The following is an 18,077-nucleotide window of genomic DNA, read 5'->3' as shown; positions in this document are numbered from 1 at the left end:
GCTCTTTTTTTCACTCGCGCTGCACGAAGGTGTCTAGACTCTGAAGAGCCGGGGCACCTACCCGCACACCGGCCATTGCGCAATTCCCTCCCTTCCTAAACACCACTTCGAGGTGCACTACCGGGATATATCCTGTCATTGCCCTTTTGTTTCCCCTTCACTCTTACGTCGAGTTTGGTCGCTTTTGCCCCGCCTCATACCTCGCTACTACCCATCCCTGTTTCACCTTCCCTGTTTGCTTCAGCCCTAACCATCACAGTTGCCTGGTAGCCCATCTTAAAAAAGTTCGGTCCTGACGACACGACTTTTTTGGTCAACAGCCAAAGAGACCGATAAACCCCAGATTCCTTATCCCGGTTACTATTTCTTGGGATCCGGCGCCCGATCAGCCGCCGCGCGACTGTCCCGCTCGACAAGGAGCAGGAAGAAGCAGGGTGGCATAAAACTCGCCTCCTCCGGGCGCATCGCCTGCCGCCGTCGAGCTTGAAACGGCATCTTCCCACCACACCTTATGATTGGTTTGCTTGAGCCTCTGTTAGAGAAGGACTCAAAAGCTGTTCTGGACAACGATCCATTGATTGTTGTTGAGGTCGGCTTTCAGGATGGCCGTGGTTCTCACGTCGGATGACGACAGTTATTTCTCGCCAAACCTGCGCCGGTCCCATTCACAGCCCAAACTTGGGATCAAGCGCTCCGGTTTCCACACCTCGGCATCGACTTCTCGGCTGAGTGACCTCTTCTCCCAGCCCCCCCCAGAGTCGATCGTCTCCTCGGCGCCGTCATCACCGCAACCAACACAAACCGAGTCCGTGTACCTGTCGGACTCGTCAACACCAGCAACGAACTTTTCTCTGGCCTCGGACACCGACGAGCCATCAGCCACGCCGGACGAGGTTATTCTTCAGCAATGCAATGACGAGGACTACTTTAGCAGCTTGGGGAACCAGGAACCTCCATCGAGCCCGCGGGAGGCTGGATGGAACGGCGACTCGGCAGAAGAGCAGGTAGAGTCGGCCGCAACATCGAGGCCAGGGAGTCCGGAGTTCCAAGAGAGGGCCGAAGATGATATCGCAGTGAGGCCGCTGCCTTCCCAACATGTTGACTATTTGTCGCATAACTGGCGCGAGGAGGATATCTGGTCGTCGTGGAAGTTGATCGTATCGAGGAGAGGAGACTATAGCAACGCCGCGCGGTTGGAAAATGCGTCGTGGAGGACGTGGATGAAAGCCAAGAACAACCTGACTACGGTCTCGGCCGAAACCCTGAATTGGTATGCTACTGCATTCCCCCCCCCCCCCCCCCCTTTTTTTTTTTTTTGGCACTGCTTGATCGAATCATTGAAGTCATGGAAGCTTCAAGAGGCTAACATGTTGCAGGCTCAAGGATTACGACGTAACATGGCTTTATGGCCCGTTACAAACGGGCTCGTCGAGCTGGAACAACACGTCCAACGATTCCACCAGCGCCAGGTTGTCCAAGTCAAACTCCTTCATCAACAAAAAACCCATTTTGAAGAAGCGAAGCATGTCGGAGATCATGCTTCAGAGGTCTCTTTCGACTTCTTCACTTGTGAAGCAGGCAGCGGCTGCGGTCCAAGCCCAGCAGAAGGGGGGGCTAAAGAGGATAGGGAGGCGTCCTGGGCTCGAGCGAGCCAACACCGACTACATCACCTTCCCGTTCTCGTCGCGCGGAATGAGTCATGATGGCACCAGCTTGTTCCCTTCGGCGAGGTCATCAGGAGTTGTTTCTCCAAATAGCGGGAGGAAGCACATCCACTTCAATGAGCAGGTATCACAGTGCATTGCAGTTGATATCAAGGGCGACGACGATGACGATGAGGTTGATACGGATAACTACCGATATGACAGCGACTCGGACGACGAAGCCATCACGATAAAGGTCACGCAGGCCAAGAAGAGGCGGTCGGTGCTGAAAAAGTTAAAGGGCAACAACAACAACAAGAGCGGAGAGAGCAAGACGATCGCCATGCTTCCTTCAACCACCTTGAAATACCGAGAGGATACACCCGAGCCGGCCGAGACTTCGACAAAACGTAGCAGCAACGGCGTGCTCAGGAGCCCAGTGTTGTCCCCGTCGTCATCCCAAGAAACTCTGCGCCCGGCCAAGAAGTCGGGGAAGATCTTCTTTGCGGGGGATGAAGATGACGAGGAGGACGATGAGGACGATGATGTGGAAAAGATCAACATCGGACCCAGCGCATCTTCGTCTCTGCAAAGCAACCAGGGCGGGTCTGGTCTGCGTCGCTCAGTATCCACGACAAGCCTCGCAGCCGAATCGCATGGCTTGCGCAGGACAACCTCGGGCATGTTCATGCCGCCGGAGACGAGTTCACCCAATTCCCCCGACGACGGCATGCTCGGTCGAATAATTAATACGGTAAATACGGCCCGGGATATTGCCCACGTCATCTGGAACGTAGGATGGAGGAGATAGTTGGCGAGACCGCGTGTTGTTAACCATCGTTGTTTCTTCCAGGAGGAGGCTGCTTTCAATACCAATCGACTTCGGCGCAATTCGAGGAGTTTTCAGGAGCTGTACGATTAGACACGAAAAGAGCATTGGCGTTTTTGGTAGCCGGGGGGTTTGCGACACTGGCGGACGCCTTTTTTTTATCACTCAAGTCCGACGACATCGTCCTGTATCGCTATCGCGGCGTTGTTCGAGGTTCATTGCGCGGTTCTTCACAACGGAAACATGCATTGGTCGGGGTGTTTGAGGAGGTCTGTTTTCACCGGTACCGGGTTGTCTTGCTATCTCTTCTTTTAATTTTTGGCTGTCCCCTGATCGCACCGTCGAGAGTGACGCTCAAGCGGTCTGATCTATCGATCATATTGGGGTCTGAGGCCAAAGCAATACCCATCGGTTAGCTTGATTGAGGGTTGGCTAGTACATCGCTTGGAGGCCGTCTCGGCAACGGCATTGGCGACCGTCATGGAGGGGTTGTCAACCCTCTCTGTGCTGCCAATCTCTCTCAGCAGCGGGCGAAGCCGACGGCGGGAGACCAGCTGCCGACAGCATAGCTAAAGGACATGCAGCAAGGTATTTGAAGTTTATTATAGATGCTGTACTTTTATGGTGGTCGTTGGAGGCCGAACCTTGCCATGTTAAGTCTTGGAAGTAGCAATAGTCGCTATAACGTTGATGCTTAGAACATTGTAACTCCGAGTCACATTCTGGAACATTGAAATACGTATCTGCATAGACTTTTTTGTGTCTTCAATCGAGAGTCCTTGATAAGATCAGGTCCGCTCCCAACGCAATGTGATATATCTCGGTAGGTTGTAAGTTCAAAAATTCTCTGGAGCGAAGGACTGATGAAAGAAAGACGTTATAAAGGGAGTATTGACGCAAATAAAGAACGGAAAAGAGACAATTGGTGACTCTAATATCTGATCTCGGTTCTTTATCGCAGGGTTGACAGAATTATGAACTAACAGCGGGTCACAGCTCTTGGTTTGTCTTCCCAAGGGCCGAGCATGAGCGAGTGAGGTTGGTGACTTGAAGGCGGGAAGGTTGGCGATGCCAAGCCTTAACTACCTTAGATAAGGTACCTAAGGTACGAAGTACCCTCATGGACGATTCAGAAAGCTCGGACCCCTCCCCACTCAAGGCTACCAGGGAACGCGTGCATCGAAGCTGCCTTAAGCTCTCTCTCCAACTGCCCGCCAACTTCACACACTCAACTCAAGCTCGAATCCCATTCATTGCCTCCCAACAACCATCCCCGCCGCCCCTCCGCCCCTCCGCCGACGAAACACTTTTTGCGAGATACGCACCCGCATTCCCACCGAATCACTTCTACACCCATCCGACCAACCGCAGACAGAACGCAACTATGGATACACTTGTGGCGCGGTACAGCCGCCCGTCGTACCATCAGAACGAGACGTTCACGGAGGAGGAGCAGCAAGACCTCACTGATACCGTCCCCAGTCTGAAGTTTGCCATGCCGCCGGTCGCACATGTAAGCGCTCCATGGTGTTTATCTTGTTCGCTATTTTGTTTAATTGCTATTGTTGTTGCTATTATTTCCTCTCGTCTCTCGGGCTGTTTGTTGTTGCTGACAAGAGGTGCCCGCCCTTCTTCCTCCCCCGCCCCCCGCAACTCTAGCCGTCAGCGTGGCTGCGCGCAGTAACAGACGACCGGTCGAACCCGTCGTGCCCGATCAAGATTGCCCACGGGACAACGACGCTCGCCTTCCGCTTCCAGGGCGGCATCATCGTTGCGACGGACTCGCGCGCGACGGCGGGCAGCTGGATCGCCTCGCAGACGGTCAAGAAGGTGATCGAGATCAACTCGGACCTGCTCGGCACCATGGCGGGCGGCGCGGCCGACTGCCAGTACTGGCTCGCCTGGTTGGGCATGCAGTGCCGGCTGCACGAGCTGCGGCACAAGCGCCGCATCAGCGTCGCGGCCGCGAGCAAGATCCTCGCGAACCTGGTGTACCAGTACAAGGGCATGGGCCTGTCGATGGGCACCATGTGCGCCGGCGTCACCAAGGAGGAGGGCCCGGCGCTCTACTACATCGACTCGGACGGCACCCGCCTGGCCGGCGACCTGTTCTGCGTCGGCTCCGGCCAGACCTTCGCCTACGGCGTGCTGGACGCCGAGTACCGCTGGGACCTGACGACGGAGGAGGCGCTGGAGCTGGGCAGCCGCAGCATCCTGGCGGCCACCCACCGCGACGCCTACTCGGGCGGCTTCATCAACCTGTACCACGTCAAGGAGTCGGGCTGGGAGAAGCACGGGTTCACCGACACCAACCCGGTCTTCTGGAAGACCAAGCTGGAGAAGGGCGAGTTCAGCAACGTCACGAGCGATCTCGCCGAGTGAATTTGGTCGGTATGGGGTCAAAACTTTGTTATTCTTTCCACCCCCCCTTTTTTTTTCTCCTTCCTCCTCTCCTCCTCTCTCTCTTCAGAATAGAGAGAGAGGTGGTGAGAAGTGGTAGAGAGCGAGATGAGAAAGAGAGCTTTAAACACTGGTCTTGCGGTGTGCACACTGGCTGGGGCACTTCACGTCGGTGAGGTCTTGGGGCGGGGTGTGGGGGCACATGGCGTCAGGAAGGGGATCATGGGAAAAGAGATGATATGAGCGCGGCTTGTAGATGTACAACAGAGCATCAAGCATGCTGGCAACACACGCATACAAATCTCCATCCTATGCGCAATTATGCTATGCACGCCGATCCGTGTACGTGACCGGGTATCCAAAGATGATGAATGGGATATAGTTACAGTGGTGGTACATAAGAGGTACAGTACTGTACAATGCGAGGATAGGAATGTCCTTCCCGCCTCAAGGTAGGTAGGAGTAGTAGTAGTTAGTACTAGTAGTTTCCTTTCCTCTCATCCCCTTACTAACCCCAACGTCCACTGGTTTCATCGAACGGAGGAGATAGGGGGTGCTCTTGGTCACTTCCAGACCACTTATTAATCCTGCTTTTCCGTCCCCTCTTTTATTGATACTTGAGCTTGATCCTCTCTTTTCTCATCCTCTCGAGTTTCCTGGCCTGCCTCTTCTTCAGCTTGCCGACCCAGGCGGTCAACTTTCGGGACTCAAGCCACCTCTGGATCCGCTCTCTCCTCCTCTCCTCATTCCGGAGCCGCTGGCGCCGCTCGAACTTGTCCCAGTCTTCCCAGTCCGCGGCCCAGTCATAATGCAAGCCCGGCTCGGGCGGCTTCCCCCACTTTTCGTTCCAGTCGTTCCAGTAGATGGTCCAGTCTTGGAGCGGCGCCGCCTTGGCCCCGGCGCCGCCCCCGGCCCCGGTCGCGTTGTTCTTCTTCTTGGACCCCTCGCCGACCGCCTTGTCCTCGATCTCCTTCTCGAGCTTGTCCAGCGCCCGCTCGCGCGCCCTGGCCTCGGCCTCGGCCTTCTTGTCGTCCTTGTTCTCCAGCTGCGACCGCGGCAGCCAGCCGCCCAGGCCCAGGATCCCCCCCTTGCCCGGCCCGTCCCCGTCGCCGTCCCCGTCCCCGTCGCCGTCGTCGAGCGACCACCGGCGCTGGGGGAGGACGTTGAGGTCGCTGTACCAGCCGGCCTCCCACATCTCCATGCCGGCCCAGGCCACCATGGCCGCGTTGTCGGTGCAGAACTCGGGCGGCGGCCGCACGATGGTCAGCGTGTCGGGCGGGTAGCCCCGCGCCGAGAGCATGCGCCCGAGGACGTGCTGGAGGAAGCGGTTGGCCGCGACGCCGCCGGCGACGACGAGCGTTTTGGGGACGGAGGATGATGTCGTGGGCGCTGCCGGTTGGGGTGGTACGGTTGGTCCGGCTGCTGTCGAGGAGGCTTCCGTTGCTGCGGTTGTTGCCGGATCCGCTATTGTTGTTGTTGTTGCTGCATCTGCTGTTGTAGTCGTTGTTGGATCCGCCGTGGCTGTTGCTGTTGGTAGTGGCGAATTTGCTGCTGCTGTTGTTGGTGGTGGTGGTGGTGATGATGATGATGATGGTGGTGGTGGTGTCACTGCTGCTTTGGTCGCTTCTGAGCTGGCCTCGGTGCTGCTGTTGTTGGCCGGCTCCTCTTCCTTGGTGGCCCCGGCGGTGGTGGTGGATTGGCGTGGTCGCTCTTTGTTCGTCTCTCGGTCCTTTTCGCGCATGCGGTCCAAGGCGAAGATGACCCTGGTGACGAGGTGCTCGAAGGCGAGGCGCATGGTCTCGCGCGCGAGTTCCCGGCGTTGCGGGATGTCCATGTCCGGGTTCTTCTTCATGATTGCCTGGACCTGGCCGCCGAGCCCGGAGAAGTCGAAGGCCATGTCGCGGCGCTCTGCCAAGGGCGGCGTGAGGGTCCAGCCGTAGGTCGGGGAGACGTAGGGCCGGATCTCGTCGCGGCGCTTGAGCGGCGGCTTGTAGGTATAGCCGTAGTAAGCCTCGTACGGGTCTTCGGGAGGGGGTGACGGCTCCTCTTCTCCTGGCGGGGGCCCAAAGGCAAAGGACTCGAGCCGGGCCCCGTACATGACGTTGTCGGTCCCGGCGAGGACGTCGGGGGGCAGGATGACGCGGGCGCACTTGTCGAGCATGTCGCCGATGGCGACGTTGCGGGCGTCGGCCAGGATGGAGTGCGAGGTGACCGACTTGGAGAGGAGAAGCTGGGTGTGGCCGCCCGAGACGAGCAGGCTCAGGAAGGGGAAGGCCGGCTCGGGCTCCTGCCAGCGCTCCTGCCAGCGGTCCGGGTCGGGGTCCGGGTCGGGCTCCTGCCGAGGGTCGGGCTCGGGCTCGGGCATCGGCAGCTCGGGCGCGTCCGCAGGCTCCTTCTTGGCGCCCGCCCCCTTCTTGCGGATCATCCAGGGCGATGGCGGCGGCTTCTTGGAGGTTTCGATGGCGTGGACCAGCCGGGGCGTCAGGGCATGGGCCTGCATGTGGTGCACGGCAATCAGCGGGACCTGCCAGGCGGCGGCCAGGCCCTTGGCGGCGGTCAGGCCGACGCTCAGGGCCGAGGTCAGGCCGGGGCCGCGGGTGACGGTGATGAAGTCGGGCCGTCGGCGGCGGCCGCAGATGCGGTTCGTGGCAGGGTCGAAGTCGGGCAGGCCGCTCTCCAGGCTCGTCCTGGGCAGAGCCTCGGCGGCGGCCTGCATGAGCGGGGCCAGCTGGGCGGCGTGCGAGCTGACGGCCGTGATGGGCTCGATGCCGCCAAACTTGCGGTTGTCCGACGTGACTTTGGAGTTGAAGAGCAGCGTCGTCGAGGTGGGGCGCCTCTCGAGCACGGCGACGCAGGTGTCGTCGCACGACGTCTCGATGGCGAGCGTCACGATCCTCTCCGGCTCCGGCTCCAGATCTTGTTTCTTCTTCTTGTTCCTCCTCCACTCCCTCCGCTTCTCCTGCTTCGCCAACACAGCGCGCATCTCTTCCCTGCTCAGGTATTCGCGCCTATATTCTCGTCTATATTCGCGCCCATATTCGCGCCCACTATGTGCATACCGGACATACCCGACTATCATCTGACGAGGCACTGCCCTACGGGCGCCCATGAGCAGCCCGTAGGCAGTTGCGTATCCCATCGTAGTCGTAGCCTCGGTGGGCCGTTGCGATGCGATGCACGTGTTTCCGAGTTTTGGGGAGAGTTCCACGCAGGTCCCGGAAGTCATCAAGGTTCTCACAGCCCAGCAGGGGCCGCAGAAAAATCCCCACAGCTGGTGGCAACTGCCACGGCAACCGCAGCCGACCGGGCTTTCTGCGTTGTTGAGCTTGCTCTGGGCTGCTGTTTACAAGTAATTGTTCCCCACATACCTTACACTTCAAGTCCGCTCATCAACATTGCGACTTGGATCAATCAGTCTTGATGATTTTATTACCTGCACCGTGCTACAGACAGCGAGCATTCGAGACCGGAAAATCTATGTATGCCCATGAGAAGTTCAACGCCAGCATGATGCCAATGCATTATGGATGTATGTACGGATTACCCTGTCCAGATGCACCACTTGAACCGATGCTCTCGACGACCATGTCGGATCTCAATCAAAGTCCCTCAGTCCCTCAACCACCCCCTCCCCAAGCAACAGAATGCCAATGCATGCATGCCAAAACAAACGGTGGGATGGTGACAATTTGGGGAAAAAAAGGAAAGAAAGAAAGAAAGAAACGAAAGAAGCAATAGGCCAGCCGCTAGCCATTAGGGCGGGATGTTAAAAAGTTCAGGTTATGTACGGAATAAATAACATGTATGTACCTCGGGCAACGCCCGCGGTCATGCTCATCTCCCCCTGTTGAGCGGCACCCAGTTCCGGTACTCGCACTTGCACCCGCCCGTGCCGCCGTCCATGCCGCCGAAGCTGGGGTTGAAGTCGGCCGCGCCGTTGATCAGGTCGCCCGTCGTGTTCATCCGGTTGAGCACGAAGCGGGCGTCGTCCATGATGATGCGCTGCCGGTCGTCCACCCCGCGGACAAAGGCGAACTTGCGGCCCCGCTGCCCGCCGTGCGTGTCCAGCGTGACCGTGACCGGGTAGGGAAACGAGCCGGGCTGCTGGTCCGCCGCCGCCGCCGCCGCCGCCGCTCCCGAGGCGCCCGTCAGCCGTGCCCGGTCGCCGCCCATGCGCGTCCAGATCTCGACCTTGTACCGCACCGACAGCCAGGTGACGAGGAACTTGGCCTCCGTCTTGAGACAGCCGCCGTTCTCGTCGGCCGGCACCGGCGTGGCGTCGACGCCGTCGCCCGAGAGCGTGGCGATGGACTTGACGTACGTCGTCTTGTTGAAGTACGTGTAGAAGCCGTACCGCTCCGTCGGCAGCCCGCGGTCGTACAGCCGGAGCGGTTGCTGCGTCGGGAAGGGGAGCAGGACGGCCGGCGCCCCGGTGCCGTCTCGGTCCAGCGCCGGCGGCGGCGCGATGTCGGATGCGTTGATGATTCCCTGGCCGGCCGTCACGTTGCCGTTGCCAGGTAGCTCCAAGTCATCGTTGTTGTTGTCGTCGTCGTTCAAGTCGTCGCGCCGGGCGAGGACGTCGGGCCCGATCGTGTCGTTGATCGAGCGCAGGATGCTGATGTAAAAGGGGGTCGGCTCGCCTGCCTTGTCGTCCGAGACCACCCCGTCGGTCGTGTTACCGAGGAAGAACATCTCCTCGAAGCTGGGCGGTGGCGGGTCGGGCCTGAGCGAGAGGCTGCTGCCGGAGTCTGGTCCGTCACGTGGTCCCAAGAGACGCCGGACGAGCGAGGTGCCGAAACCCGTGGCCGGGACGGCGCGCGGGCTTGCTGTCTGGGTGGGCGTCGTTCTCGTGCCGTTCGCCGATGGCAACGGTAGCGGAGTCCCCCGGTCTGTGGGGGTCGGGCGGGGAGGCTCCCCCGAGACGTTCCATGTCTGCCGCGTGTTGTTATCGAACTGGATCTGGATGACGAAGCTCGGCTGGCTGGCGTCGAACGGGGCGACCGAGTCCGCCTGCTCCTTGGGGAGCGAGCAAGTCCAGAGGGTGGGCGGCTGAACACAGGCCGTCGTCGAGTCGGACTCGGGCCCGATCACCGTCGAGATGCCCGTGGGGATCGGCGGGAAGTCGGTCAGGTTGAGGAACCGCGAGGGCACGGTCTCCTCCGTCCCTGTCCGACGCGACAGCAATACGCCCAGGACAACGCCCAAGGCTGTGACCAGCAGGAATGCCGCGCAGAGGCCCAAGCACACCCTCCTCCGCTTCCTGCCCTCGCGTCCGGGACGGCCGAGGCAGCCGAAGCAGCCGCAGCAAGGGAAGCAGCCACGCCCGTGCCACATCCTGCCGGCTTTCCAGGCCACTGCGTCCTCCTTCTCGTGCCTCCTCCTCTCTCGCTCGGCCTTCTGCCTCGGACCGTGCCCAGAGACGTCGATGAAATGGTCCGGGGGAACGAAGGAACCCAGAGGCCGGTCCGGCAACCTCTGCTGGTGTAGTTGGGTCGGGGGCGGCGTGAGCGGAACATCCGAGAGCCCGATGGCGCCCTGCGATGTCATAGTCTGCGACAAGCCTGGCGGAACCGGGCCGGGCGACGGCGGATACAGGGCGTTGAGCGGATGCCCGGGAGGGAAGACCGCACGGTAGCGGGCGTTGTGGAGCTTACGGGGCGGCGAGTAGGGAGGTGGCAGCTCTCCAGGAGTCTGTACCTCCCCGGCCGTCGTGCGTGGCTTCTCGGGCTCCGCTCGCCTCAGAGCTTGTGGCTTCGGAACCGCTCTTGAGGAGGATGGTGCTGCTGACGACGACGAAACGTCCTCGATGGTAATCTCGGGGTTTTGATGATGCATCCTGGGAACGCTTCGTGGTCCGCTTGACGGCCCGGCTTCTGGCTCGGCTCCAAGGGGAGAGAGGGGCTTTTTCTTATCCACGCTATTCCACCACGATCGGTCCTCTTCGGCTTTGTGCTCACCTGAACCGGCGCTCTGTGGCGTAGGTGGTCCGAAGGGGGAGGTCACCTGGTCCCACCACCCTTGGGATCGAGAGCTCCCGTTTGTGGCCGACCGCTGGCGGCCTTTGATGACTCGCAGTGATCTTCCACGTGTGGTAGCTGGACTGCCATCTTCCTCGAATAACGTGACCGGGGTGCCCATGTCATCATCGTCATCGTCAACATACACCGACGAATTGGCCGTTTGTCCGAACTTGTCCTTGCCATCAGGCGGCGCGGGGAAGGAATCCCTTCGACTGCCCGCAGTAGTGGGCGAGACCTCGGCGGGCCTGTATTGTATTGGAATTGAAGGAACGGCCGGTACGAAGCCGCGATCGGTCATCCTCGGCGAGGCTCCGTCCTCGGTGTCCGGGGACCAGGCGGAGACAGGCTGGGTCGGCGAAGGGGCAGTTGTAGTAGGCTTGAAATATTGGGGAAACTCGACGGGCGTTTCGACGACTGCGGTCTGCGGGCTGATGACCACTTTTGAGTCGGGGGGCATGGCGAAGCCGATCATGATGGGCCGGGCGCCGGGTGAAAGGTCGGCCTGCAGGGATGACTCGGCTCCCGGTTTTTCGGCCTTCTTGCCCTTGGTTCCCTTCCGCCTGAGCCAGGCAAATGTGCCGATCGACTCGTCTGACGGCGTGCCTTCAAGGGCCCTCAGGGCAGCGAGGTCGACGAACTTGCCGGTCCGGCTTTCCCGGCTCTCTGGGCTCTGCCCCATTTGGTAAGCGACGTGTTGCTGCTGCTGCCCCTGTTGTTGTTGTTGTTGCTGCTGGCGCAATTTGGTCATGTCGGTGACCAGTTTTATGCCAAACTTTGCATTCTGGGCCTTCTGCCTGCGGCGGGAGGTCAATCTCGCTATCCCGCGTACCGAGTGGCGGACGGTCAGTCTGGAACTTCGCCGAGATGCTTGCTGTCCGACATGCCGTGTAGCCCCGCCTCCGGAATTTTCAGTCGCCTCAGGCGCCGCATCGAGGAGCGGGCCTTCCCTCGTCGTCGCCGTGAGGGGAGTTATCACCTCGTCGTCTTCCCACTCCTCCCAGTCATCCTTGGATTCGGCAGACAAACGGTTGCTAGAATCAGGCTGGAGCAGCCCTAGAGGGTCGCTCATCTTGTCTTGGACTTGTTCGCTATTCAGGCGAGTGTCGATGCTTAGTGTCCAATGGGATTGTCTGTATTGAACGATTCTCGAGGTTGGTATGCAAAGGAAGGGATCGTTCTTGATGGTGATTGGAAGTCGTTGTATTTCCTGCTTGTTGATATTGTGCCCTTGCCCGGAGTATTGAAACGAGCGTTGGAAGTGAGGTATGTAGAGATGTGGTTGTTCCTAGCACAACGGCCTCCGCCACATGTTTCGAGTCCTGAACAAGGACTCGGGTCGGATACCTTGGTTGAGATCAAAGAGAACGAGAAGAAAGGCGTGGCCGCAGGAATAGGCGCTGCCTCTGGCGCGTGACACAAAATCGAAAAAAAAAGCCCAAAGAACGGATTGCGGGCGAGTCGAACGACAGACAATGACAGATTCGAGAGGAGAAAACAAAAGAGTTCAAGATGGAACAAGGCATGAAGAAGTCCGGAGGCCAGAGGTTGCCAGCGCGTCGCATGGCATGGCCTGGCTCCTTCTCATCAGGCGCCTTAGCTTCCTGTTTCCATTTTGCATTCCTTTTTTTTTTTTCCCTCTACACACCCGCGACCACCCATATTCCAGATCCGCTTCCAGGACCTATCATGGCCGCCCTCGGCTCACTTTCTCTTCCGGCCCTTGTACGGCCCGTCTTCCTCCCATGTTGAACAGCCGCTGCCGCCAATAGCTGCGCGGAAGAGTAGCTAGCCGGTCGCGGCCCTTGCCTTGCCCTTGCCCAGGGCGCACGTCTCGTCGTTGAGAAGCGCGCATTTTGTGGAAGAGCGAGAAGGCCGCTCGTTTGAGGTAGCGGGGCTCTTGTATGAAATAAGCGCTCTGTGGTCGCTTGGTGTTGAGGCATTGGCCCGCTGCGAGCCGCCCGGAGTTTGCTTTCCGCACCGTGATTGGCTGCTTGTCGCGAATTGCTCGATTCAGCGGCATGGCCAATTGCCGTCGGCGCTCAACCGGCCCCAAACATTGGTCCGATGTTCCCCAGATGCCAAGCCGTTTCCCCAGCCGGGTTTCGTCCCGCAGGCGGCCCACCCCAGCGGCTCCGGAGCTGAGCTGTGAACCGCCCGATGTCAGAAGCGAGCGCGTGTCGGCGCTTAAGGATGATAACTACGGCCTGCCACGTCAGATGAGAATACAAGTACGTGGTAGTGCGCATCGGCTTGTGTGAACTATTTGATCTAATTTCCCAAACGACCTGGGCAACAATGAGCAAAAAAGGATGCCCGGGACCTTGGTCAGGTGCCTCGCTGTTCTGCTTTCAATTCTTGGAACGACCGATGTCGCGGTGAAGGACAAGGCGAAAGGGCTAGGTACAAAGGGTATGAAGCCGGATGCAGGGAGTGCATGCATGTCCATCCATAGGATACGGCACCCCTCAGTAGTGACAACCATCTTGAAAAGTCACGTAGCGATCTTCTCGTGTTCCTGACACGCAGCAAGAAGAAGCTCGCTCCACTAAGCAGAGCCTCTAGATTTGGCCCAGGCTTCATCTGTCAAGGACCATGCCGCTACGAAGTACATAGTACCGTCCGTTGATCTCGAGATGCATCAGCAGCAGTCTATCATTTTCTGCAAATTATTCTCAATCGCAGTACACAGGCACACCAAAAAAAACATCACTGTAGGGTATATGCTCCGTGCAGCAGGCACTCAGTAGGTCAGTGTATTACGTTGTATGTATACATGTCATACCTATCGTGAGCCAGCGCGTACTGTGTGGTTGATGGGACGCAAAAATGCTTTCTCGCCAACAATGAGCCGTCAATTGCACATGGTCCTAAGTGCAAAGCTTGTCATTAATTAGCTCGCTAGGGAAGGCTGGGTAATCCGTGGTGTAACAAACTGTATCTTCTTTCCTGTTGCTACGCCTGGTTGCCCTAATATCGGCACATCCTTCTCCCTCCTGTCCCGTTCAGGTCCCATCCCCCATCCGCAGGATTGTTGTGATATGCGGTCTTCACATATCCTTATTTCCTGCCGAATCTACTCCCCGAGGCCCATCTTCGAAGTCCAATTCGGCACAGTCCCTCTCTTTGCATTGCAGGTAAAGGCAAAGTCGTATATGGTACATACACTACCAAGTTGAAGCAACTTGAAGCAGTTAGATTCTGGAGGAACCTTTGTCCTGCTTGTGTCCCAGAAGTGTTTTTTAGGATTTATTGGGATGGGGCAGCCAGGTGCGGGCCGCTTTCAGGGGTGTGTGAGAGAGAGATCAATCAGACACGTAGTAATTTGCTACAAACCGGATTTGGTATGTCAATCCTTGCGTCTGCAGTCAAAATAAGATTATATGAAACACCCGCCCGAAGAAATGACGATAAATCCGGGGTGCAATTGCATCTCAGACAAGGAAGCGGGTTTACACCGCATCACCCACGGGCACTGGCAAATGCGCCGCAGCAGCATCGCATGGCATGTCAAACACACGCCAGTGCACCCCACAAACATATGGAGTAAAGTCCCCAAAAACGTGTGCGTCCCATCGACCAAAAGCAACGAAAAATGAATACTACAAGTCGATTAAATACTTTTTTGCACTTTGATCATATATACTTGTAGGTTAGATTTCTCTGCGAAAGAGAAAGTGTGCAATTAAAAAAAAAAAAAAAAAAGACCCATGTCTGGAGTCCTTCAGCTGACCAATGCGACCGTGGCACGATGGTTTCCAGGGTAGCATTCGCCAAACGGGAGGTCTAATGCAAAGCTGATGCTAAGTGTCCACGGGCCACCTCTGCTGCAAGGGGGGATTCCAAGAGCTTGGCCAAGAACATGACCAGCAACCTCCCCAATTCCATTGATGAACGTCCAAAGTTGTTACAACCAAACGGTTTGTCCCTTTGCAGCATATTCTGCTACACGTCCAATGAGCGACTACGAGGTGGAGATGGCCCGATTTTCAACAATTACTTGGTCGATCTGAGGCGCCACCGCTGATTTCTCAATTGGCCCCACCCCGTTTTACCTATCGGTGACACCGCGCAAAGCGGCCGCGTAACGAATCCCCTCCCCCCCCCCCCCAAACAAAAGCACATCCGAACCAGACGAGAACTTCGCACCCATTCGACCGCTGCACACCACTCGTCGCCCCCGGCTACAATCGGCGCAGCACGGTGATCCGTAGATAGTACGGAACAGTCACGTCACGTCAGTTTCAGCACCTTCCGTTCAGACTCCCCGTGTGGCACCAAACGCCAACAGGGAGCCGAAACGTTTCAACCTGGCGTTCTTCAGCTTCGGCGGCGCGTCGTCGTCGTTCAGCGACCGCCCTGCCCGGAGCAATCACCGGAGGCGGTCCTCGGCTACGGCGCCCCCGTCAACCCTCCGATTGGGAGACTATCAGTATTTGGGGGTTCAGCCCCATCGGCCGTTGGGGCCCCTCTCGCCAATTCCAGGTACGCGGATACTCCGCACACCCTGCTCACTCGCTCGTCCCCTTGCCGTGGACTGTGGTACCCGTCGGGTGCCTGCACGGCCAGCGGGGCGATGGTTGGTTGCGTTACACCTTGGGCTAACACCAGAACCTTTCTTGTTGTCCTTTTTTTTTTTTTTTGGTTGTTCTCTAGGCACCCCAAATACCCCAATGTCTCTGTCTCGCAGCCCATCTCCCATCCCGGGCGGCGGCTGGACGAGCCCGGGCCTCAACATTCCGAGCGGTCGATCGAGCCCGGCGACAGCGTTCCCGGGATCGCGCGGTACACCAGCCATGTGGGAATCCTCCAGGCTAAGAAAGGGCGCCGGTCCTTCGTACCCTTCCTTCTCGACCAGGAGCCAGAGCTTCTTTGGACGACACATGCGCCGCCTCTCCAGCAGCCTTCCGCGCTTTGGCTCGAGCCTATACTACGCCGATAAGGAGAAACTTGGCCGTGGCAGGTGGTCTGTCCATGACGTGCCGCTACTCGGGCGGGTCAGAGGGATCATGGCCCGCATGGGGAGGAAGATGAAGATCAGAATATTAATCCTGCTTGCGTTCCTGCTATCCGTCATCATATTCTACAATAGCCGTGAGTGGCAATGCCCCAACCTGCCGAACCCGGGTAAGGATTAGGCTAACATTGAGAGGGGCGGGCCAGCCCTTGTATATCACTGGCGGAGGTCGCCCTGGTTTGGGGAGGGCAAGAAGTTTGTGATATTGCTCGGGGCCAATGTCGGCGGCGGCGTGATGGACTGGAAGGGTGCGCGAGAATGGGCGATCGAACGCGACTCGGTGAAAAATAAGAAGAAATATGTTGCTCGTTGGGGGTACGAGCTCGAAATCGTTGACATGAGCACCAAGAAACGGTATGCGCACGAGTGGCGCGAGAGCTGGGAGAAGGTCGATCACGTCCGCACGGCCATGAGGAAGTATCCCGAAGCCGAGTGGTATGTCGCTAACCAAGTTCCGCCTCCTCCTCCTTCTCCCCGGGTTCGATCTGACGACCCCCGCCCTCTAGGTTTTGGTGGCTTGACCTGAATACGTTCATCATGGAGCCGTCGTACTCGCTCCAGGATCACATCTTCAACAAGCTTGAAAAGCACGTCTACCGGGACATCAACGAATACAACCCCCTCAACATTACCCACCCCTTCACCGAGCCCTGGCTCGATGCCGAGGAGCGAAGCCCCGTAGGCGACGGTAAGGTCGGCTCCATCAACCTCATCCTGTCGCAGGACTGCTCCGGCTTCAACCTGGGCTCCTTCTTTGTCCGGCGAAGCGTGTGGTCGGACCGGCTGCTCGACATATGGTGGGACCCGGTGGCGTATGAGCAGAAACACATGGAGTGGACGCACAAGGAGCAGGACGCGCTGGAGCAGCTGTACGTCTCGCACCCGTGGGTGCGGAAGCATACCGCTTTCCTGCCCCAGCGCATGATCAACAGCTTCCCCGAAGGGGCGTGTGCCGAGAACGGAATCGACCCGAGGATCCACTATAACCAGAAGGACCGGGACTTCCTCGTCAACATGGCCGGCTGCGAGTGGGGCCGCGACTGTTGGGGCGAGATATACCATTTCCGCGAGCTCAGTTACTACCTCAACCGGAACCCGTGGGAGCGCTTCAAGGAAGACATTGTTGCCGAGATCTGGTTCAAGCTCACGGGGAAGAGGGTGAAGCTCTAAAGGACGCCCGGCCCGCCGCTGTCGGAACTTGAGATGGAGACGTCGCATATTTTTTTTTCTTTTTCTTTCTGTCTTTGGCGTTGTGCCCTGCTTGGGGGGGCTCGCTTGCGGTCCATAGGTGTGGACATTCCATCGCCGGCCCGCCAGCATTACTGGAGAAGCTCGGCATCTGAGATACGTTACCACCATCCCGAGCAGGCATCGAGATTTGGTCTGCTGAGAAAGCCGGGGTTCTTTTCCTTTTTCCCTGGGCAGGTTCACACCCAAACTGGATCTGGAGTGGCGGGGTCGGCAGGTCATTAGGTTCGGGATGCTGCATTGTGTGGACTTATTGAATGTTTCCCCTGATGCGTTGATGAAGTCACGGAGGGGATTGTTGTTCAACACGTTTTGGGGACGAGGCAGGGGAGTTTTCCCGTACGCCGGGACGTGAGGGAACGCAAGACGGGTGCTTGCTTTCCTACCGATCCCAGTCCGGGAGCGCCTCCGCTGTCCGACACTAATTACTTACTAAATGACTTCCACACTAGACCATCTTCTCGAGGTTCCGCGCGAACCCGATTTAGATCAACTCAAGAGATAGAGGACGACATATAGACGGATCTCGGGTTGTTATAGTTAACGGAGAGTCCAACCCAGACGATGCAGAAGATGCGCGTGTGCGACCAGATCATGGTCAGGAAGAGCTTTGTTATACGAAGTATGCGCTCCATGTTGGGTGCTGTGCTCTTCGAGTGCTGAACACGAACCGCATGCGGCGGGGTGAGAGAGCCCCACAGCACATTCCGCTCTTGCAGGACTGCTGCGGGCCTGCTGTGCGATGAGACGATTGAGAGAGCTGATTGATTGGCCTTGGTTTGCTCAAACTTGCAACAAACGTCGACAAAGAAACCGGAATCAGCGTTTCAAGCGGCCTGTTCTTTCTCTTTGCGCGTCTGCCTTTCTGCCAAACATTGATTGTACTTCGTAACCCCTGGGCTGCCAGTTACAGAACTGTCCCG

At 58.1% G+C, this 18,077-nt stretch overlaps 4 protein-coding genes across 4 annotated transcripts; 3 read left to right on the top strand and 1 right to left on the bottom strand.

The window, feature by feature from the left end:
• The first annotated feature begins 323 nt into the window (after positions 1–323).
• Positions 324–2,821, top strand: MYCTH_2296372 (uncharacterized protein). Its single transcript, XM_003659349.1, has 2 exons — positions 324–1,270; positions 1,377–2,821. The coding sequence occupies exons 1-2, from the start codon at positions 603–605 to the stop codon at positions 2,452–2,454; spliced, it is 1,746 nt and encodes a 581-aa protein (XP_003659397.1). The 5' UTR covers positions 324–602; the 3' UTR covers positions 2,455–2,821.
• Positions 2,822–3,679: 858 nt separating this feature from the next.
• Positions 3,680–4,925, top strand: MYCTH_2296370 (uncharacterized protein). The gene is made up of 2 exons (XM_003659348.1): positions 3,680–3,985; positions 4,132–4,925. The coding sequence occupies exons 1-2, from the start codon at positions 3,857–3,859 to the stop codon at positions 4,852–4,854; spliced, it is 852 nt and encodes a 283-aa protein (XP_003659396.1). The 5' UTR covers positions 3,680–3,856; the 3' UTR covers positions 4,855–4,925.
• A 535-nt stretch (positions 4,926–5,460) lies between these two features.
• Positions 5,461–11,961, bottom strand: MYCTH_63343 (uncharacterized protein; the record flags this gene model as incomplete). Its single annotated transcript, XM_003659347.1, has 5 exons — positions 5,461–6,261; positions 6,482–6,503; positions 6,635–7,204; positions 7,343–7,816; positions 8,731–11,961. 5 exons carry the CDS (start codon positions 11,959–11,961, stop codon positions 5,480–5,482), a joined length of 5,079 nt encoding a protein of 1,692 aa, XP_003659395.1. The 3' UTR covers positions 5,461–5,479.
• A 3,290-nt stretch (positions 11,962–15,251) lies between these two features.
• MYCTH_2296368 (glycosyltransferase family 34 protein) lies at positions 15,252–17,837 on the top strand. The gene is made up of 4 exons (XM_003659346.1): positions 15,252–15,374; positions 15,546–15,983; positions 16,053–16,341; positions 16,413–17,837. Exons 2-4 carry the CDS (start codon positions 15,563–15,565, stop codon positions 17,074–17,076), a joined length of 1,374 nt encoding a protein of 457 aa, XP_003659394.1. The 5' UTR covers positions 15,252–15,374; positions 15,546–15,562; the 3' UTR covers positions 17,077–17,837.
• Positions 17,838–18,077: the final 240 nt, after the last annotated feature.

Source organism: Thermothelomyces thermophilus, chromosome 1 (genome assembly GCF_000226095.1).
Source record: "Thermothelomyces thermophilus ATCC 42464 chromosome 1, complete sequence".
Lineage (NCBI taxonomy): Eukaryota > Fungi > Ascomycota > Sordariomycetes > Sordariales > Chaetomiaceae > Thermothelomyces > Thermothelomyces thermophilus.
This window is presented reverse-complemented; position numbering and strand designations above follow the sequence as displayed.

Excerpts from the sequence above, each read along its gene's own strand:
- MYCTH_2296372 (XM_003659349.1), top strand. The coding sequence starts at position 603 with ATGGCCGTGGTTCTCACGTCGGATGACGACAGTTATTTCTCGCCAAAC. Across the intron at positions 1,271-1,376 it reads TCGGCCGAAACCCTGAATTG|GCTCAAGGATTACGACGTAA; the intron begins GTATGCTACTGC and ends AACATGTTGCAG.
- MYCTH_2296370 (XM_003659348.1), top strand. The coding sequence starts at position 3,857 with ATGGATACACTTGTGGCGCGGTACAGCCGCCCGTCGTACCATCAGAAC. Across the intron at positions 3,986-4,131 it reads CCATGCCGCCGGTCGCACAT|CCGTCAGCGTGGCTGCGCGC; the intron begins GTAAGCGCTCCA and ends CCGCAACTCTAG.
- MYCTH_2296368 (XM_003659346.1), top strand. The coding sequence starts at position 15,563 with ATGTCTCTGTCTCGCAGCCCATCTCCCATCCCGGGCGGCGGCTGGACG. Across the intron at positions 15,984-16,052 it reads CATCATATTCTACAATAGCC|CCCTTGTATATCACTGGCGG; the intron begins GTGAGTGGCAAT and ends GGGGCGGGCCAG. Across the intron at positions 16,342-16,412 it reads AAGTATCCCGAAGCCGAGTG|GTTTTGGTGGCTTGACCTGA; the intron begins GTATGTCGCTAA and ends CCCGCCCTCTAG.